The sequence below is a fragment of the Syzygium oleosum genome, unplaced genomic scaffold (genome assembly GCF_021117445.2).
Source record: "Syzygium oleosum isolate NSW1041296 unplaced genomic scaffold, Sole_v2.1 Sole_v2.25, whole genome shotgun sequence".
NCBI lineage: Eukaryota > Viridiplantae > Streptophyta > Magnoliopsida > Myrtales > Myrtaceae > Syzygium > Syzygium oleosum.
This window is the reverse complement of record NW_026607509.1, coordinates 682,402-704,764: the sequence shown is the minus strand read 5'-3', so window position 1 is coordinate 704,764 and position 22,363 is coordinate 682,402. Positions and strand designations below refer to the sequence as shown.

General features: G+C 42.1%; 3 protein-coding genes across 4 annotated transcripts; 2 read left to right on the top strand and 1 right to left on the bottom strand.

The window, feature by feature from the left end:
- Positions 1-1,549: 1,549 nt before the first annotated feature.
- LOC115674609 (pentatricopeptide repeat-containing protein At2g41720) lies at positions 1,550-9,849 on the top strand. The gene is made up of 10 exons (XM_030597052.2): positions 1,550-2,118; positions 2,782-2,954; positions 3,365-3,470; positions 4,231-5,340; positions 5,433-5,538; positions 5,618-5,822; positions 7,153-7,285; positions 7,454-7,558; positions 7,786-7,906; positions 9,457-9,849. The coding sequence occupies exons 1-10, from the start codon at positions 1,696-1,698 to the stop codon at positions 9,591-9,593; spliced, it is 2,619 nt and encodes an 872-aa protein (XP_030452912.2). The 5' UTR covers positions 1,550-1,695; the 3' UTR covers positions 9,594-9,849.
- Positions 9,850-11,072: 1,223 nt separating this feature from the next.
- On the top strand, positions 11,073-15,336 carry LOC115674612 (AP2-like ethylene-responsive transcription factor At2g41710). Of its 2 annotated transcripts, none has more exons than XM_056302764.1 (8): positions 11,073-11,383; positions 12,118-12,209; positions 12,447-12,535; positions 12,804-12,877; positions 12,966-13,016; positions 13,373-13,431; positions 13,565-14,181; positions 14,894-15,336. In XM_056302764.1, exons 1-8 carry the CDS (start codon positions 11,163-11,165, stop codon positions 14,945-14,947), a joined length of 1,257 nt encoding a protein of 418 aa, XP_056158739.1. In that variant the 5' UTR covers positions 11,073-11,162; the 3' UTR covers positions 14,948-15,336. The 2 variants fall into 2 exon arrangements, with proteins under 2 accessions (XP_056158739.1, XP_056158738.1); XM_056302763.1 differs by having other exon boundaries at positions 11,076-11,383; positions 13,559-14,181.
- Positions 15,337-15,673: 337 nt separating this feature from the next.
- Positions 15,674-18,772, bottom strand: LOC115674610 (pentatricopeptide repeat-containing protein At1g79540). The gene has a single exon (XM_030597054.2). It carries the CDS (start codon positions 18,573-18,575, stop codon positions 16,194-16,196), a length of 2,382 nt encoding a protein of 793 aa, XP_030452914.2. The 5' UTR covers positions 18,576-18,772; the 3' UTR covers positions 15,674-16,193.
- Between the last annotated feature and the right edge of the window lie 3,591 nt (positions 18,773-22,363).

The window sequence follows — 22,363 nt, the reverse complement described above, 5'->3', positions numbered from 1 at the left end:
TAAAAAAAATTTTCGCCAGAGCGAAAGTATTCCGCTGCATTTCGGGCGACTGAAGTCAACGCGTGGTACCGTGGAATCAATTAATTTGCGACATTAAAAAACCAAAAAATTAAGATCGTAATGAAATATAGAGCAATCAAATTTCTTAACATTAGCACCGAACTTGAGCTTTTCACATTAGATTTTTATATGCTTCGTTAAACACATGAGTTCCAATTAACTTGATTTAGGGTGCGTTTGGTTCAGGTTTGTTAAGGGGCTTTCGGCCTCGAAAGCTCCTAGCCTTTGTGGACTTGAGCTTGGCCACAGACGAGGCGGTCTCGGCCTCGATGGACCCCAGTATGGGAGCCAAGCTACTCGAGCATGGCTGCCCAAGACTTGATCATAGCACCAGGTCTCGGGCCTAGCCTTTGTGGACTCAGACCTAACCTTTCAGGCTTGAGCTCGACCACCGAGGACCCAGGCACGGGCTTCGAGGTTCCTGTGCTCAAGTACCGATATATAGTCTTATTTTGAAAAGTGATTCTAATTTTTCAAAAATGAAATCACTTTCCTAAATTTTAACATAAATTTCCCGTTAACTCATTTTCTTAAGCGATTTAAATGCAGAAAAATGTGTTCCGAATGAAAATTTCCCACGAAAGAAATGGAGTTGAAGTTATAGTAAATTTTTTCAAAGGGACATAATGACGGACTTCGGAGTTCTACCTCAAAATGTTGACTTTCACGATTCTGAAGAAATTTTAAATGGAATTTATATCCTTTTTCTTTTGGACCAACAAAAGGGAATTCAGTTTTCGATACAAAGAAGACTATAGCTAAAATTTGAAAAATACATGTCTATAAAAAAAAAATTTGCCAGAGCGAAAGTATTCCGCTGCATTTCGGGCGAGTGAAGTCAACACGTGGTATCGTGGAATCAATTAATTTGCAACATTGAAAAACCAAAAAAATTAAGATCGTAATGAAATCTAGAGCATTTCTTAACATTAACACCGAACTTGAGCTTTTCACATTAGATTTTTATATGCTTCGTTAAACACATGAGTTCCAATTAACTTGATTTAGAGGCAAACAGAGTTAATTAAAAAGATTTGAGCAAAAATCAATATCTTGATTATTCATTTGAAAAATACAATAAGATGATTAGAAAAAAAAATCCACCAGTTCAAGTTCAAAGTTGATTTTTATGATTAGGATTAGTTGTTGAGATAAGTGCATTTGAAGTGCTAACACTTGTCACGAAAGTACATAATAATTTTTAAAAAATGTAATAAAGTCCTAAAACTTGTTACAAAGTGTAATTGAGTTCTAAAACTTTTAAAAAGTGTAATCAAATCCTACAATTTATCAAATTGATTATATTAAGTGTTTCGTTGATTGCACCTTTTAAAATTTTTAGGACTCGATTGTATTTTCGCGATAATTTTTGGGACTTAATTATATTTTCGTAACACATTTTAAGACTCGATCGCAGTTTTAGCTACAAATTTTAGGTTTTTTAGTGCAATTTTTCCTTACTCATTAGACTTGGCCGTTTTCTCCCTATCCTCAGCTGCTGCCACCGGTTCGTTTTAGTCCATAAGCAGGCTCCTCATCTCCGGCGAAGCTCGACGCTTCACGGCGGCTTCCGCCGAGGCAGTCCCGAACTCTCATCCGCCGACGAGCTCCGTCGCCGCTCTCGCTCGCCTCCCCATGGCGGCGACAATTCCCGCCCACATCCCCCGCCCTTACCTCGCCGAGCCCGCTGCCCCCTCCGTCTCCACTCGCTTCCCCCCCCGCCCGCGCCCGCGCCCGCGCCGCGCTCGCTCCGCCGCCCGAGTCACCTGCGGAAGGTCCTCCGCGGACCAGCCGGCGCCGTTCGAGGCGACGAAGTCCGTGCTCGTGGACTACGACGAGGGGCGGCACGAGGTCTCGACTCGAGTGAGCGGGCTCCGGAAGAAGGATATACCGAGGCGGTACAGGACGCGGGTGGAAGCCGACCGGTTCCAGAAGGACTGGACCGTGTCGGAGGTAGTCGAGAAGGTGCTGGAGCTCAAGCACTGGGAGGATGTTCAGGGAGTGTTGAATCGCTGGGTCGGAAGGTTCGCGAGGAAGAACTTCCCGCTTCTTATCAAGGTATCGTCGTAAGGTATAGAACCTGTTAGTGAATGCCGCAATTGATTGATTAAATTCGAGCAGCCCTGAAACACTGGAACTAGAAAGGTGAAATCGGGAATGTTATCGTTTTGGCTCTGAGAGTTGAGTGTTGCCTGTCGATTACGGCTTCTACAGACCAACGACGCACTGTGTATGTCGCTGCTATCTTAGTTGTAGGGCTGGATTTGTTCGTTACCTTTGTTGATGCGGTTGAGTTTGGTTTATGGTGCGGTGGTCGCTACCTGGTTTCCAGGATACAATCCGCATGTGAGAGGTGAGAGGCGTTAAATTCGAAGTTCGAGATGGCGGAATTCAGCATTAGTGCGTACCCGTTACTTTGTGTATGTATTGAGTAGGATTGTCGGGGGAGAAACTTTGCGGAGTTCATTTCCAGGTTTAGCAGATATTCATGCAGTTGGCTGTATAATTTGGAGCTAGGAAGAACTCTGATTTTTGCACGTCGCGTCTTATTTGAATTAAAACACGACAATAGACAGGCTTCTTCATTAATTGTCAAACGAAAACAGACTGATGTTTGGATGTTGTTTCCAATCCCACTTGTAAAGCTGATGTTATTCTCTTGGTTAATCATTCATGGCATTTGAGTGGAACTACTCACTTTCTTTCTTTTATGTTTTGCAGGAGATTACGCAAAGGGGGTCTATTGGACATAGCAATGAAGTTTTTAATTGGATGAAGAATCAAAAGAACTACTGTGCTCGTAAAGACATCTACAATATGATGATAAGGTTGCATGCTAGGCATAGCCAGACAGATCAGGCTCGTGGTTTGTTCTTTGAGATGCAAAAGTGGAGGTACTGTGAATGAGCTAAATTGCTCCTTTATGCTTTCTGTATCCTCCTCCTCGTCTTCCATTGCTTCGAATCTCTGTTGGTAGAAGACAAAAATGTTCCTGGCACGTGTTCTCTCTCTTAATGCTCTTTCTATATCTAAAATGTGGAGTGATGCTGATTAAGCTGTGGTCACTGAAATACGAGGGCAAAAACAACGAGCATTAGCAAACCGTAGTGATACCTCAGATTTTGCACCATGGTTTCCCTTTAGCAGCATACTGACTCTTTGTTTTGTTTGTTTCACCTGCATATTATCTTATCTCAGAATGCAGTGTTGTTGCATTGAAAGTTGTGTATGCTTGCGGAGCCATAAGCTGAATAATCCCCTTACTGATGATGATATCACTTCAACTTTAGTTTTTTCTCTGCAGGTGCAAGCCTGATGCTGAAACCTACAATGCTCTTATAAATGTACATGGACGAGCGGGTCAATGGCGCTGGGCTATGAATATCATGGAAGATATGCTCCGTGAGGCTGTGGGTATTTCCATTTTATTCTCACGATTCTTATCTGGTTTAATGCGAGCTTCCTTCAGTAACATTTTCATAAGAAATGATGCTGACTTTATGCAAGCTTCCATTTGTAACCGTTGAGATTTGCGAAGTACTTAGGATGCACCTTTTCCAGTAGCTTGTTTTCATTTGGTGGGCACTGCTTAATTTAATTCTTGCATGAAATGGAGTTCTTCTTCTGGCTGTTTTTCTCTCCTGTTTCCGAAGTAAAATTTTTGTTTCTTCAGCAACCCATTCTTTTCGGAGGACAAAATGAGATGGGATCATAGAAGGAGAACCTGTAATTTTACATTGCTGTTAGAAAGCCCAAGTGAATGAAAGTGGATTTAATGATGGTTTTATTCATCTTGCTTTCTCAGTTTCATGATGGATACCTCATGTAGTCCTTGAATGCACGTTCATTAGCATGCCATTGCCATTTCTGGAGTTCATCTTTCTCAATCATATATCTGCACTATATGAAAGAGTAGAAAAGTTAGAATGTCTCTCCCTGGACAACTTTGCTTGGATGTCATCAGGCAACTTAGGACTTCTGTTACTAGCTAGTACTTGTTGGAGCAGATGGCAGTGTTAAAAGCAGTTCCCATCAAGCGACCATATGGGTTAGCTGGAATGCAAATATGCAAACCTGAATTTCATTTTTTTCTCCCTTTATAGCATCTTATTCTAGGCACTATGATAATTTTGTTCAATCAAATATTAAGACACTATTCCATGCTTGCAGATTCCTCCTAGTCGAACGACGTACAATAACTTGATCAACGCTTGTGGATCTAGTGGAAATTGGAGGGAAGCTCTCAAAGTGTGCCAGAAAATGACAGAAAATGGAGTGGGTCCTGATCTTGTGACACATAATATCATTTTATCTGCCTACAAGAGTGGCTCTCAGTACTCAAAAGCTTTATCCTATTTCCAACTGATGAAAGGGACAAACATACGTCCTGATACCACTACTCTTAACATTGTCATGTACTGCTTAGTGAAGCTTGAAGAATATGGGGAAGCCACCAATATCTTTAATTCCATGAGGGAAAAGAGAGCAGAATGCCGTCCAGATATCGTGACGTTCACTACCATCATTCATATGTATTCAGTCTGTGGACAGATTGAGAACTGCAGGGCTGTCTTTGACACAATGCTTGCTGAAGGTGTAAAACCTAATATTGTCTCATATAACACCCTTATAGGTGCATATGCTTCTCATGGAATGAGCAATGAGGCTTTATCAGTGTTTAATGAGATAAATGGAAGTGGTCTCAGACCAGATGTGGTGTCTTATACTTCTCTACTTAATGCTTATGGGAGATCCCAGCAACCAAAGAAGGCCAGAAATGTATTTGACATGATGAAAAGAAACAAATGCAAGCCGAATATAGTGAGCTACAATGCACTCATTGATGCTTATGGATCAAAAGGTTTGATTGTTGAAGCTGTTGAGGTTTTGCGAGAAATGGAGCTGCAAGGAATTCAGCCCAACATTGTTTCTATATGCACACTATTAGCCGCCTGTGGCCGTTGCAGGGAAAAGGTCAACATTGATACTGTGCTTACAGCGGCACAGATGCGAGGAATAGAACTCAATACAGCTGCCTATAATTCAGCTATTGGGAGCTACATGAATGTTGGGGAATTTGAGAGAGCTACTAAAATGTACAGATCTATGAGAGCAAAGAAAGTAAAACCTGATTGCATTACCTACACCGTGTTGATAAGTGGTAGCTACAAGATGTCAAAATACAGTGAGGCACTTGAATTTTTCAATGAGATGATGGATTTGAATGTTCCTTTGACAAAGGAGGTTTACTCAGCCGTAATCTGCACCCATAGCGGACAGGCAAGAATTTTGGCAAGACATGCTTTGAATAGTGATGCGAAATTTATGAAGCTAATATATATTTATTTTTTCCTGTTATTGTCTCGTTTCAGGGCCAGCTCACTGAAGCAGAATCCATGTTCAGCGAGATGAAAATGGCTGGTTGTGCTCCCGATGTTGTTACATATACAGCAATGATACATGCATATAATGGTTCGGGTAAGTTCTTTCTTTTTCTTAGTCTTTCAATATGATAAGAATTATCCAGGTTAAATCTCACACATTCTGTCAAATGCAGAGAACTGGGAAAAAGCCTTTTTGTTATTCCAGGAAATGGAAATGAGCAAAGTAAATCTGGACCCAGTAGCGTGCTCAGCTCTGATGAGAAGTTTCAATAAAGGAGGTCAGCCGTCTAAGGTTCTCAACCTTGGAGAATACATGAAAGAAAAGAACCTGCCCTTCAATGATGCTATACTATTTGAAATGCTGTCAGCTTGTAGCATGTAAGCCCAAATGTGCTTGTTTTCCTTTTTCTACTTTTGGATTATGGTTCTGTCTGCTCCTGTGCGAATTGGTTTTGCATTATATAGGAAAGATCTTACCAATTCTAGTCCCTGATAGTGCTGTTGTTAGTATAATTTTAATATCTCACCCGGTTCCCTTATGTTCTTATAGTTCTTTTGTTTATTTATGGGCAAAATATTACTAGTCTACTGGAAATCATGAGGCAATCTTCCAAGGTAGCAGTCATCCACGAGTGTGAATATGACTGGGGGCTAGAAAAGTGGATCTTGGAATTAACTTTGTCTAAATACTTTGAAATTCCTTATAAAGTTTCCACTAGCCTGTACAGTGGGAGACCACGGGCATCTCTCTTGTGAAATGAAGGGGAAAGAATTTTCTTGTAACTGGTTTGAACTTCTCCTCTGTATCTGTTGGTGTATAAGATGCACCTAACCAGGATACTATTCAAAGTTCGGTTGATCATGTGGATGTACCCTTAGTAAATTGGTTAGATCCGTGTTTTCCATTCCTATTATAAAAACCATTGTAAAAGCAGTTTTTATTCAGAGCAATGTGATAATATCTCCATGTGCTACCTTCTGCAGTAGCACTTTTCGTTCTCTTTTTGTAAAGCAGTGTTTATTGACACCAACAGGTAAAATCTTCATGTGCTTCCCTTTTTTGGATCGTGAAGTACATTAGGCATGATGACGATAAACTCTTGCATTAAATGTTGGCTTCATGGGGATCCCATCATGTTCAGTATGCACTTGTTATTTATAAAAAGGCAGTCCTTGCAAAAAGCTATAGGATGTTGTGTGATTAAACCCAACCAAAGCACTTTGCAGTTAGTTTTTTAAAATTTACTTTTGTCATCAGGATTTAGAATCTTTTAATAGTGCTTTAACTGGTAGTGATCAGTGTTGATGGATGGTTAGTCAGAAAATAATTACTGGATGAGAATCATATATCTTGCACAATGCTATTGCTTTCATTCGTTGCATTTTCACTGCCTCTTACGATCGATCATCTTTTGATTTAATGTCTATGAGTTTTCTTTAATTTATCCAAATCTTTATTTGGACATCCTTTCATTAGTTTTGAACTTTCATATAATCTAGTAGCTGCAAATGATGGCTGTATCACTTGATTATATATTTGAAGAGAATTCGATATCTTATGTTTTTCATGTTACTGCTGTAACTCCATCTCATTATTTTATGTTCAAGTTCTGAGGGGTGCCTCTCTGTGAAATTGATTTTCCACATTTTCTTTAAATACTCACTGTCGATTACCCTGGAACAAATCTAATTTGAGTTACATTTCAAGATTGCGAGATTGGAGGACAGCAATTACTATGGCTGGATTGCTAGAGCCTTCCTTAACTACGGTGTCAGTCGGATTGCTAAATCAACTTTTGCATTTTCTTGGAAAAAGTGGGAAAACTGAGGCGATGATAAAGGTAATTGGAAAAAAAGCTAATTCGATGAGAATCCAATGCCGCAACGCCTGTCCCCTCCCTGTCAAACCAAAAAAAAAACAAAAGCACTTGTAGTTGGTGATTTTTCACAAGGGTTTGTTGATTAGGGTTCAAAATTGGTTAATGTGGGGGTATTTTGGTGGTTTGCAGTTCTTCTACAAGATATTGGCATCTGGTGCTGAAGTGAACTTCTCCACCTACACGATATTGTTGAAAAATCTTTTGGCCGCTGGAAATTGGAGGAAATATATTGAGGTAACAAGCACAGTGAACTTATGTCTTGTCATGTCGTTAATCAGGATTCTGTTGTCTGATGGAATTCCTGAAATTATTTTCTTTGGGCAAGCTGACCAGTGATTGCCCATTTGTTAACAGATTTCGCTATTTTAAGTAATATTTTAATCTTTAGCCCAAAGAAAGTATTACGGCAATTAAAAAAGGTCCAGTATGAATAGAGAACTAAAAAGCATCTTCATGTCTAGATACTGGATTGGATGGAAGACGCAGGAATTCAACCTTCAAATAGAATGTATCATGACATATTCTCATTTGCCCAAAGGAGTGCCGGCGCTGAACATGCTGCTTCAATATACCATCGAGTTGGTAAGTAGATTCCTGATTCTCTTGCCTGGATGTCATCTATCTTTATTATCTACAACCAGATATCCATATTTAATTATTATTGTTTCTTTGGGCTCTTCAACCTTCAATGGTTTACATGTATATTATGATTTCAATCACATGTCATGGATCTGTTGATGAGAGTCGCACTTCAACTCAGAATTGGTGTCTGATTAGCTGTAGAAACTTGCAGCGATATCATTTGTGGGCACACACAAGTTTTGACTGGTTTTACTTAGCATTGTTCCTTTTTCCAATGCGACTAGAGTTTTTGAATCTCGGTTGCACATTTTGATATAGTTTCTTGCTTGCATGATGCATGAAGAAAGAGATCGGTAGAGATTTGAAAATTTTGAAATTTGTCTCTTGCAATAATTTGGAAATTTATTCCTTCTCCTCCACCTCTCATTTTCCCTCCTCCCCTCCCGTCCATCATCACTTGCTTGCATAATGCTAAACATTTGTCTAATTTGAGTGCATGGTCTGATCGCAGTAAGCATTTTTTATTGCAAATGCACCCTCGGCACCTAAGGGTGCGCATGAATACCATTCTGCGCCTGGCGCTATTTCCGAACAGTAAATGATTTTTTTGATTCTGTCCCTAAACAATTTCGAGTATTTGAAGTCGTTTGATAAATGTCCAAAATTTCTATTCCTAGAGTAGAAAAGAACAAATGCGTTTGGTAACTACACAAAATTTCTGTTCCCAAATAATATTTTAATAATATTTTGAATTGTTTAAATTTTTTTTTCTTTTTACTTTCTTCTTTGGCCATGGACCGCGACCGCCACAGCCCAGGGCCGGCGAGGCGTCACGGACCTCGCCGGCCGCCGGCGGAGGCGAGGGCGAGGGCCGGACCCTCGCCGCCCGGGCGGCCTCGCCCGAGACGGCGAGGCTCGAGCCTCGCCAGATCTCGGCGAGGCCGAGCCTCGCCGTCTCGGGCGAGGTCGACCTCGCTGCGCGCGACCGACGGCGAGGCTCGGCCTCGCTCGATCCGGGCGAGGCCGCCGCCCGCGGCGGCGAGGTCCGCCCTCGCCTCGCGGCGAGGGCGACCCTCGCTCCGCCGGGCGGCGGCGAGGGCCGTGACGCCCTCGCCCCTGGGCCGTGGCCGGACGCTGCGCCGCCGGCCGGCGGGCCGGGCACCAAGAACAACACCACAAAATAAGAAAAGAAAAAAAGAAAAAGAAGAAAAAACTCGATTCTCAAAATGTGTTAGAAACAAGAAGCAACTTTTTTTACTTCTTGTTTCTCTTCCAAAATTGTTTCTCGGCACAAATTTTTGCAAAAATGTGCCGAGGAACAAAAAGTTTACCAAACGCATTTCTGTTCCCAAAATAGTTTGGGAACAAAAGAACAGAAATTTTCACTATTTGGCACGTTACCAAACGGGCCCTAAATCTCATTGTCTCTAACTTCATTTATTTCATTCGTTTAGCTTCTAATTTCATTTTAAATGACTTCCCCATGCTATCTTTATCCGTTTTAGCTTCCTCCTTTTCATTTCCTCTTGTTTATCACGGTTGTGCTTCAGGTTTGTTAAAAGAGAAGTCTGCTGACTTGGCATTTGTCGATGATGATCGTAGCATTCGACCACTGGCACCTTCAGATATAGCCGATGAGGTTTTCATCACAACTCTTTCCCATCCTAAGGATCAAGCTTGCAGATAGGATGAATATAGCGGTGACCAAAATGTATAGTAGCTCGTATACCAGCATATGTGGAAAGGTGCAGGTTAAAGAAGATAATCCTTCCCTAGAGGGCTTTCGACTCAATGGCATCTGCCTTCCTTGGAATGGCAGAGTTCCAGGATTCGACGACTTTCGGACCTCAGATCTTTGGATCGGATGAAAAAGTTTTTGTCACGGAACCCACTTGGCCATTGTCTTACAAGGCCCCCTCATCATCATCAGATCAGAAGGAGAAGGAGAAGCAGAAGAAGAAGAAGAAGAAGAGAATCCTTCGCTAAGCACGATGGGTCGCCACATGACCCATGAATCCCATAGGGAGATAGATGCCTATAACCGGTCGGAACCAGTATTTCCAATTCGTCCTGCGGACTGGCCACGGCCAAGAAATGTTGTATGAATATCCCCCGACTGCCTCGGGTGCGATTGCTAAGTATCACACCTTCGCACGGCTCTTTCATTCACGTTCGAAATAAAGAACGTTTCCCATTTGACCAAAAAAATGAAAAAAAAAATAAAAATAAAGTAACGTTTCCCTCGTCTCATTCATATTTCCCTGTTTCTTCTCTCTTTTTTTTTTCCGTTTGGCCCACTTCAAACCCTTTGCCGTGTCAAATATCTACTTATGGAAACAAACGGGAATCGCGACGAAAAACTCGCGCGCGCGAGAGGAGGAATCCAACGTTTTACTTTCTAGGAATCCTCCGGACGTTGCAGCCCTTCTCACCGCGCGATCGAGTTTGTACTCTCATCAGTTTCACTCGACAGATGCAAGACGGTCGCTGCACTGGGATCGGCCTGGTGGGTCCCCCAACTCACTACTACTGTGAAACGGTAGTCACCCAGGTGGGAGATCGATGATGGTACGTGAGCCGTTTGTTCTTCGGCCACCGTAATAAGGAAAAGTCAAAAAGAAAACGATCCTCTTTCTGGTCCAAGAATTTCACCCCCTCATTATTACCCACCAACGCACGGACAAAGAAAGAAAGAAAGAAAGAAGGAGAAGAAAAATCGAAACGAACTTCAATTTCGCCGAAGGTGGGTCGCTTTTGTCTTGACTAAAATTGAAGACAATTGGCGTTACCCTCCACGTGCTCTCCCCCCACCTCGCTCAGGAAAAATGGAGCAAAAAGAAAAAAAAACAAAGGAGGAGAAGGATTGGAGGCGGCGGAAATTACGGAATTGTCCTCCTCGTCATCCTAGCCGTTACGACCCCCCCTTTTCAGAGGCACGCGCTCGGCCCGCCACGTGTCGCCCCCATCGGTGGCCGGGGGCATTCCCGTCATTCCCCCCTTGCCTTCCTTCCCCTCCCCTCCGCTCAACTGTAGTTTTTCCCCCCCTCCTTCCCCCCCTCCCACTGTGCTGTGTGAATCATATACACCGAATCCTCCATACACTTTCACTTGAATTGCCTCTCTACTCTCTCTCTCTCTCTCTCTTCTGGACTTCGCTCTCCTTCTCGTTCGCTCGAGAGTTTCTCCCTCCCTCCCTCTCTCTCTCTCCGAGGGACTTCGGGAGCAGCTGGTGGTGGTGGACACTTCCGATTTCGCCATGGCTTCTTCCTCCTCCGAGCCGGGGCTGAAGTCCGAGTCCGGCGGCGGCGGCTGCGGCGGGGAGGCGTCGGAGGCGGCGGCGGCGGGCGATCAGCTGCTGCTTTACCGGGGGCTGAAGAAGGCGAAGAAGGAGAGAGGTTGCACCGCCAAGGAGCGCATCAGCAAGATGCCTCCCTGCGCTGCCGGGAAACGCAGCTCCATCTACCGTGGCGTCACCAGGTAGTCACACCAAAAAATAAAAAAAAATAGTCCGTGTACGGTGCGCGCTGACACTGAAGAAGCAGCTTATGGTCGGTCAGCGCGTACATGCGTACGATCGATCGGGTTCTTCTCATAGATTCTTGTAGTTTCTAAGCCGCTGCTCGTGCTCGAGAAGGTGTGTGCTGCGCGTGATCGCCGTTCGTTATCGTGCTGCCTGTGATTCGAGGACCCGCACGGACGTGTCCTCGAGCGAAGATTCGCTGCGATTAAGATTATGAGGTCGCGTTCACCGTTAAAAAACGTCACATCGCTAATTCCGTGGTTGTATAGAATTGGTACTTACCACAAGATATATATTGAAGTGCTGGCTAAATTTCAGGAAGTAGAACGAGCAGTAGTGTATGTCTGTACAGATGTATCGCGATTGGTGCGTGTATAGGCGTGTAGATATTAGGTATAATGTTATGGGCGACTGAGTGAGTGTGATAGAGTAGGAGTACTCTACGAGACATTTAAGCTTGATGAGTTCGCGAGTGAACTCGACCCAACCGTAGATCCTCACTTAAATGTCGTGTAGTTCTTTGCATCAATCTTACCGGTGAATCCAGTTGGGTCGAAATTCTTTCCGGGTTGTTGGTTGCCTTCACTTTCATTTTCCATACGTATGTCGTGATGATCTAATCGACCAGAGCTCATGTTTGTCCTGATACTCGAAACTGATGCTAAAACCTTTCGATATTGATGGACTGCAGGCATAGATGGACTGGTCGATATGAAGCTCATCTCTGGGATAAAAGTACATGGAACCAGAATCAGAATAAGAAAGGAAAGCAAGGTTGCTCTCGTTCTCTCAACAAAACCTTCTGACACGTTGCTAGAACAAATCTGGACTATTCACTTTATTAAACTGACGCTATGTCTTCTCTTTGTAATGTCCGTGGAATGGTTTGTTGAACAATCTACTCGGCCAGTCTATTTAGGTAAGTGAAGCTGAGTTTGATATATGTGCTTATTTGAAACAGGTTGATGCCAATTGCCAGCTTTTATAAGCTCTTTCTCATTTGGTGTCACACGATGACAGGTGCTTATGATGATGAGGAGGCTGCAGCAAGAGCCTATGATCTCGCTGCCTTGAAATACTGGGGACCTGGGACACTCATTAATTTTCCAGTTAGATAATCCCATGCCCAAGCCTTTTCCTCAATCGTTTTGCACGACATTTTAAAGTTTTGATTCTTGTGTGTGGTATCCTGCTTTATCTTAAGTTTACTTAATCCTATATAACAGGACATCTATCCACAAAGAAATAATACGCTAAACACTCATTTCACTAATTTCTTGATTGGTCATCTAAGTAGAATTTTTCTTACACAACCCTCCAACTTAATTAGGTCATTAGATGTACAGTACAGTCTACTAAGCATGACAAATTACGCAGGTCAAAGACTATACCAGAGATCTTGAAGAAATGCAGAATGTCTCTAGGGAAGAGTACCTCGTGTCTCTTCGTAGGTAAGTGAACATGTATGATTTGTCTTCGATCTGTTGACATTACACACTCCACTGAATTTATTCAATTGCCCATTAAATAATCTTACAGAAAGAGCAGTGGTTTTTCAAGAGGAGTCTCCAAATATCGAGGGCTTTCCAGGTTTGCTACTACAATATGAACTTGCTTTTTGATAAATTCTGTATATACAGGGGTGTGTACATACCACATGTGATCGAACTTCTTAAGGTTAGCAGGCGCTAGGAGCTTCGGATTCATCATGAATAGATGTTTTCAGAATCTATATCATAGACTGAACATTCTTTCTAGGATAATATTATTGGATAGGCTGGTCTGTCAGTTAATTTGCAGTCCCTTTCATGTTAAGCAGCATTCATAATATCATCCGAGCTCAAACTTTCGCTTTCTTTTCTTTTATTTCCTTTTATTGATTCATATAATTCAAACTCATTCAATGCTTTGTTTTGCTCTGCAAATTTGTTGCTTTTATATACTAGCCGATGGGAGTCATCGTTCAGTCGCATTGGCGGAGCAGAATACTTCAACAGCATTTATGGTGGGGAACTATACCTTTGAGCATCTCTGTTTTTGTTTGGGAAGCAAGCTGTCAATGAAGTGTGTGTCGTCTTAATCGACTTTACTCCTTAAAATCAAATTTCTAATCACAAAATTAAATTGAACAGGTGCAGGCGAAGATCCAGCGACAGAAAGTGACTTTGGAGGCAGTTTTTGCATTGATAGGAAGATTGACCTAACCAGCTACATAAAGTGGTGGGGCCAAAACAAAACCCGACAACTAGACTTGGCTACAAAATCAAGTGAAGAAATAAAACACTGCTCCTCTGATGATATCAATACTGAACTAAAAACATCAGAATGGGAAGCTACAGAACCGTACCAGATGCCCCGTCTAGGAGTACCTCGTGAAGGCAGAAAGCACAAAGGGTCCACTTTATCTGCCCTTGGTACTTTGTCACAGTCGGCTGCCTACAAGAACTTGCAAGAGAAAACGCTTAAGAAACAGGAAAAGGACCATGACAATGATGATGAAAACAAGACTACTATCAACAGGATGGACTATGGACAGCCTGTTGAGAAATCGAGAAGCCATGAGGCTAGCGAGAAACAAGGAGCAACAGTTGGAATGAGTGGAACGCCTCCGCCTCAAAGGAACCTCTATCCCTTAACTTCTTTCTTGAATGCACCCTTGCTGACTAATTACAGCAGTATTGACCCACTGGTGGATCCTGTCCTGTGGTCATCACTTGTTCCGGTGCTTCCTGCTGGACTCTCACGTACTGCTGAGGTTGGTGCTGTTGCTTTAGACTGAGCTAGGCTATTAAGAAGCATCTTTTCGTAACAATTCATTGATTGAGGAACTTGGATAAAATATTAAAATCGGGCAACACAATTTCATTAAATTTTTTAGTTGTTGGCTGGAATTCACATAGACATCCATTGAGATGCGCTAGCAAAGATAGGTCTGTTTTGTTGTAGCCTCTGACTATCAAGTTAAACTGCACAGGGACAGGGTTAATTCCTATTGTTTCCACACGCCCCTTTTGCTGTGTTCTCGATATTGGAATAATTGATTTTTCAAACTTTGTTCAGTCTGCGTGTGTGTATCTGCACTTGTACATGAAAACTCGACTTAAAAGATTAAAAGAGAAATGTAGTTTACCTCGGTTGGTATTGACATCTGACATTTACATGATAGCTGTTGTGAGCATGTGAGAAATCGAGGATGGATAGTACCTTTCATTTGATTATTATTCCCTGAGTGATCCAGTTCCCCCAATTGAATGAGACTTGTCTGACCAAACCCTACTGAAATGAAGGGGACAATAATATACAATAGTCATCCACCCTTTGACTATTGTGCTATTACTCTGTGTCACCGTGATCTTATCATTTGGTAAGATTCACTAGAATTGCTTCACTAGAACCTCGACTCGACAAACTTCATTCTTCTTGTGGAAATCTACCTCGGCCATGAAGTACTCAAATTCTAAATGCAGGTTCCAAAGTCCGAGACCAGCTCAACGTATACTTTTGTTCGGCCGCAGGAGTGATCATCTGTCACTTGTTGGTACCAAATTTTGTGTAAAGATGGAGTGCATACTCAAGACTTCCGGTCAGAGTTTTAGCGGAAGGCTGCCAAGTCAACAGAACTTAGAGAGCTCAGTTTCTTCAACAAATCGGAGGTGGCTTTTCCCTTGTCGGTTTGACATGGTTTCTGCCGGGTGGAGGACCAGAAGCACAAAAAGTGTATATGATTTAGATGTTGTAATTTTTGTATCACTATATATTACAGAGCAAAGAATACGAGATTGCAGAGAGAGTCGTAGGCATGTAAAGACTGAATGCGCCTTCTTAGCAAAATGTAATCTTGTTGCAAATAGAGTTATCGCAGAGTTTGGTATAACTGATTTCTGCTGAATAAAGAGAATACTGCTTATGATGTTATGATGTTATAAGATATAAAGATTGGTTTAGGAAATAAGTTCACAAAATGATGCGATATGGGGTGCTTGAGTACTTGTCACGTAACTTGGTATAACAACTTCATAATAGCATTTCTGATGCAGCCTACCATAACCAGAAAGAAAATCTCTCATCGGCCCTAACATTACTCAGAAAATCATCTCTCAATCCGAGCTTCGTGACGGCTTTAGAGCTTGCCGGTCGTACGTCCTTCGATACTGTGCCACTTCATTGTCTCCAAGGAGTACACAAGAGCCTGGCACTTGCAAGGTGCTTGTTGCAGGCCGATACTTCCGACACATACAAGAGTGAAATATCGAGAAGAAGAACGGATTTATTGCTACAGAGTCTTGAGTAAATATGATCCCGGGTAATTACAGCTTATTTTGGGTGATCTTTTCTCCTCTACAAGGTGACGCAACTTGAATAAAACGAAACCAAAGCACGTCATATCCATCGCAATTGCGACATTCTGGAATTGCTCCCCTTTTGGAGGAATGTGCTTGCCTCTGTCTAATGGGCTCTAATTTCTCCTCTATCCGGGGGACCGGGAAGAAATGTCTGACAACACAACATCGCGGAGAAATAACATGGATGAATGTGTTGTCTGCTAATCTCGCCCCTATCTAATGTTACAGAGTAAGAACCACAAAAATCCCTGGATGCTCGGGATTATCCAGACAAACCCATCTTCATGGCAACTTCTATTGGCACGGTGGTCTAGAGCAGGCCAATGGGCCAACTAGATGCTTGCATCAGTATGCAATCACACTGATATCTCCAGCTCGATGTGGAGGAAAGTTGAGGAGGCCCTGGAAACTAAGAAGCCGATGTTTACCCAGGTGCCACTTGTTCCAGATTACGCGTGTTCGAGCGTCTGTATAGGAGTGATTCCGTAGATTCATATAGATGAAATTTCAATCCTAGAGACTCCATTTTATCAATTAGACCAAAGGCCCATTGCCATCTATCATTAGAAAGTAGAAGAGAGCGAAGCAACTGGTTGCAGTGTCTGAACTTCACGTGGAATCCTCTCTCCAGCATATAACGGAAAACCTCCACCGATGCGTCCAAGTTTCTTTCCTTACACAGAGCAGGGAGCAATGTAGAACAGCTTGTGTAAGATATATCGAGCCGGTTCTCTTTGAGAAGTAAAAATATTTTGAGAGCTTCTTCAATTCTCGATGCTTGGCACATGCCAATAAGAAAAATGTTGTATGGTGCAAGATCAAAGTCCTTCAGACTCATCTCCAGCTGTAGCAATTGTCTGACTGCCTGCTCCACTTCTCCTTTCTCAAAATGCTCCTCAGCTACTTTTAAGGTTCTGTCATCTCGGCCAGGAAGGTTATTCAGATACTTTAACCAAAGACTAAATGCCAATGGAAGCTTACGTCTCCTGCATGACCAAGTTATTAGACATTTATTTACTGATGAGCTAGGTGGGCATCCCACCCTTTCCATCTTATCAAAAACCTCAAATGCTTCCTCTTCTCTGTCAGCCCTTTGTAGCCCATCTATAAGAGTTGCATAGGTCACTGAATCCGCGAGCCCCTTCATCTGTAGCTCCTTTAACAGATTGCGAGCAGCAGTTAGTTCGCCTGCCTTGCAGAAACCATTTATCAATGTATTGTATGTTTCAATACTCGGCACAACACCACTATTGGCAAGCCGAATTAGAAGCTGGTAGGCCTTAAGAATCAACCCAGATTCGCATAACTGCGACACCATCTCTTTGAGACTCTCGCTATCTACCCTCCGCTTGGAACCTTGAGAAAGCCGAAGCACTATTGAAGGATTTCTGCCTATCTCCATCTTGTGGAGCAAAAGGTGGGCTTCCTTGAGCTCACCAGCCTTACAGAGCCCATCCATTAAAGCATTGAAGGTCACGACAGAAGGCAAGCAGCCATGTTTTTCCATCTCGTCGAATATCTGTCGAGCCTCTTCAACTAGCCCGTTCCTGCACATACTGCATATGAGAATCGTGTAAGTGCAGGCATCATGAATGGAATCACGCTGCGATATCTCGAGTTGAAGAGACCGGGCCTTGTCAAGAAGACCCACGTCACAAAACCCTTTTACTATAGCGTTATAGCAATATGAGTTTGGAATTAGACCTCTCTGGGTCATTTCCTCGAGCATACTCATTGCATCCTCCATCCTGCCTGCGTTTGACAAACCCCGAATCATTATGGCATACAAGGTGACATCAGGTATGACCTCCTCCTTGACCATCCTCCTATACCACACATCCACTTCATCATATCTCCCAGCTTTAAACAACCCATTAAGCAAAGTGCTATACCCCTTCAACCCAAGTGCATACCCCTCCTTCTCGAACGTCGGCAGAACCAACAAAGCCTCGTCTATCTTACCTGCTTTGCAGAACCCATCAAGCAAAACATTGTAAGTAACCGAATCGGGACTACACCCGCTCTCCCTCATAGACTCAAACAACTTATAAGCATGATCCGTGCTCTTCGCTTGACACAGCCCCGCGACTACTATTGTGTAAGTCCTCTCATTGGGCGATATACCTCTAAGCGTCATTTCGTCAAACATCTTGAGAGCATCTTTAATCTTGCCGCTTTTGCAGAACCCGTCAATCAAAATAGTATAGGTAGCTCGGTTCGGCAAACAATCTGACTTCGCCATCTTATTGTAAATCGCCAGAGCCAACCACATAAGCTGCTTCCGCCAAATAATGTGCATTATCTTATTATAAGTATACACATTGGGCTCACAATCAAAATCCCTCATCCTCCCAAATGCATCCACGGCCTTCTCGGGCATACCCATCTCCCAATACGCCGAGATCAGCACCAGGAAAGCGTCGGACACGATCGGAAACCCGCGGCTCCTGACCTCCTCGAGGACCCTCCAGTACGCATCGAGCGCGCCGTCTTCTTCCGCGAGCATGCCGACCACCAAGCGGTGAGAGTCCCAGACGCGGAACCTCCTGTCCCGCATCGCCCAGAGGAGGAACCGGAAGCACCGCGCGCGGTCCCGCTGCTCCCGGACGACGGACTCCACGACGTCGTGGGAGAGGAACGGGGAGATGCGGTCGAGGGCCGGCTCGACGGCGGGGCCGGCGGCGTCGAGGATCGCGAGGACCTCGCTGGAGACGAAGAGGTCGTCGGCGGCGCGGTTGTGGAGCCACAGGGGCCGGGGAGAGAGGCGGGAGGCGGTGGTCCGAAGGGGCCGGAGGAGCGTCCTCATGGCAGGGAGGAGGAGGAGGAGCGAGCGTAGATGGCGATCGTTGCTGCTTCCCAGGGGATCATCGTTCGTTGCCCGTCTTGTGTTTGTGATAATTCAAACGAGGAAGAGCGGACAGTTCTTGTTCGAGCCTTCGAAGAATTGAGGGCGACGGCGGCGCACGGCTTAAGACAGCCTGAACAGTGCCGAGCTGAAGGGAGAGTTGGAACATGTCTTCATTTCGGAAAATGTCACAAACGGTCTCTTGAATTTTGGTTCGATGTATAATGTGATCTCTGAATTTTTAATTTGCTCAATGTAATCCTTAAACCTTAACCTAATATAAGTAGAAAAAGAAATCTACTTTTTATTTTTAGAAATAAATAGAAATAGAAAGGTCCTGGTCCTCAAGTCGCGACCTCGCTCCTCCTCCATCCTCCATCGTCGCAAACCGTCTCAAAGCACCTGGTCTGGTCCATTCTCGCGGAAATAATAAAAAATTATAAAAATTAAAAATTCCAAAATTCATAAAAATCAGAAAAATTCTCAGAAAATCCATAAAAATTAGAAAAACTCAAAAACCCATAAAAAATTGCAAAATTCCGAAATTAAAAAATTAAAAAAAATTCATAAAAAGCTTTCCGGAAAATAAAAAGAGACAAATTTTGGGAAAGTAAAAAGTTTTAATAAACTTTTCCCCAAAAAAAACAAAAATAAAAAATTCACATAATGGCTTAGAATAAATTAAAATTTCCGAAAATTCATAAAAATTAGAAAAATTTCAGAAAAATCCCATAAAAATTAGAAAATTAAAAAATTCCCAAAATTCATATAAATCAGAAAAACTCAGAAAACCCTTAAATATTTGCAAAATTCCGAAATTGAAAAAATTTAAAAAATTTCATAAATTTTTTTGAAAAATAAAAAAACAGATTTAGGGAAAGTAAAAATTTTAATAAATTTTACCCCAAAAAATATAAAAAATTCACATAATGGCTTAGAATACTTGCGCCACCCACTTTGAGTAATTTAAATTTTTGAGGTGCCCAAGTGGTATTTTGAATATTCCTTAGTTTAGGGATTAAAAGGGTTTAAACCCCTAAAAGGATTAGACAAACCAATAAATTATGCTTATTGGTTTTTTCACTTATAACTTGTACTTATAGTTAAATAAAAGATATAGATTTGAATGCAAAAATTGGGAATAGAAATTTTGTGCGATTACCAAACGCATTTACGTTCTTTTTCTATTCCGAATAGAAATTTTGTGCGATTACCAAACACATTTCGTTCTAGAAATAAAAATTTTGTGCAGCTTACAAACGCATTATTTTGTTCGAAACTCTTCCAGGAAATAGAAATAGAAAAAACTATTTCGAAAGAAATTATTCCGAAAATAGAAACGTTACCATACGCACCCTTAGTACATGTTCAATTTAGTTCGAAATTCTTCAATTAATTCAAATTCAGAGACTATATTGAACATTTTCGTATAATTCATGAACTGCATTAAATATATGCTAAAAGTTTATGGACCACAATGAATAAATTAAAAGTTCATGAATCACATTGTGCATTAGGCTAAAGCTCAGGGACTACATTAAATAAATTAAAAGTTCATGGATACCACTGCACATTGAGCCAAAGTTTAGGGATTGTTTGTGTCACTATCCCTAAAATCAATAAACCCGCTATTGTTGAATGTGGATTACAATAGTAATTTGCTTTAGATGACATAATTTATATCTAAAACAAACGAGTTTGAAAAGAAAAAAAATTAACGAAATGCACAACACGTTTGGTTGTGGTAATAACTATAACGCATCCATTGAAATCGGAGTGCGCAGCGAAAAGTGAAATTTGAAATTGATTTAGAAAACTAAATACTTTTAATATAAGAAAGCATTTTTTTTTCAATTTCAATCTTCGCGGTATTTTCTATGCTAATGTGTGATTTATTTGATTGAACCTTTTTTTCTATCAACACATTGGTAAAAAGGTGTTGTTAAGTAGCTGGTTCGGAGAATTTGATGCAAAGCAAGGAAAAGTAAAGCTTGGAGTATAATTAAGAAGTTCTTAGAAAATAATCTTTTAATTAATAAATTAAACACCATCATTCCATCGTTACAAGAATTTTGCCCCCTCGAGGCCCGCAAATTTATGATGTTCTAAAATGGGTTGGAAAAGGCCCTATCAATTCCGGCCCAAATAGCATAGCCTTTTTGTAAATTCTATTTCAAGCTCAATTCGGCAATCGATTCCACGTTATGTCTTCTTGACCCAAAAATCAATTAGAGATGCTTTAGAGTCCAGCAGTGACTACCGAGTCTGGTTCAACCTGGGAATCGGACCGAACTGGCCTGGACCAATCGGTTCAAGGTCAATTCAAAGGAGAACCAGTTCAATTCGAGATTCCGAGGCTGGAACCACCATTCTATCTAGAAACTCGAGTGTTTAAATTGGTTCCAAAAGGATTTTGAAACTCTTTATGAGATATATACACACACACAGCCTTGCACTCATAAAAAATCGAATTGGGAACAAATAATCATCGTAGCTAGATCAACATATGTAGTGGTAATGAAATGGCGCAGCTTTGATATTATTCATAAGAATTCGAATTTTTATACAAAACAAAAAGTGGGCCGGTTCCTAAGTAGAACTAGGAATTGGGAGTCACAATGCCGGTTTCTTGTTCCAACGCGAAAATGACCCTCCGAGGGACCGATCACCCCCACCGCATAGTCTAGTTTCACTTGCTCCTCCACCTCCATCAACACACACTAACAAATCATCGTCCTATAGCAAAGAGAAAGCTCAACGAGGTGATAGCCCGAGCGCTAAAAGAAGTACCATGTCCTGAATCCCAATCAGTTCTTGCCGTAATCTCTTGGGTCGAGGTATACGAAAGTAAATTTCTCGTGAACTCCCTCAAATTTAGGCACGGAAAGCTTCGTCTTTTATCAGGCCAAAGGAACGGTTTAAGGTAGAGCACGAATGCAAAAGGGATGAGACATAACCGCGGCCCACTCCAAGAAAAAACAAACGAAGAAAGAAAGAACGACAGTACGAGGTACGATAACGTTGACATGACGGATGTACAAAGTCACATTCCACCTTTGACTATGACATCCACTTTACTTTGGCCTGTGGGTTTGACGGTTGTATAGTTACCTAACATTCTTCACCTCGGCTCAATGTCAATCTAAATCTAAGCAAACTTATGATAATTCTCCATCTTGTGACCATGACTTTGAAAATTGTATGGTTACCTAACATTCTTCACCTCAACTCAATTTCAATCTAAGTTTCATCAAATGATGCTAATTGTCAATCTCCTTAGCACAACACCCTTCAACCATCGCACGTTCCCATTCGATTTATTTTTCGGCTTAGCGACTATGTGAAATCCGCATTAGTTTTCGCACATCTCGATCAATCCACCTCCAAGGACAACGTTAAGGACACACTTCCCCATTTTTCGAGGTGGTACATTTAGGATTTTACTAATTGATTGCTCCCAACAAGAATAAAGTCCATGACTTTAAGCTCTCTTACCATCTTAACCAACACGCCTCCGTTCGAATTTTAAAGCAAAAAAGAATGGGCCGTGATAATTACTTTCGTCAAAAAAACATTGGAGCACGGATCCCGAGAATCACCGGCAAAAGTTAATAAAGATCAAAAGGACGAGTAGTCTCTTTAGCTTAAGCCACACACCACGAGCAACGAGCCATTAGGCCAATGAGAAGGAGGGGTGGTTAATTAACCAACTTTCCAACTTCCGTCATCTTCCTTTCCCCGAGGAATAT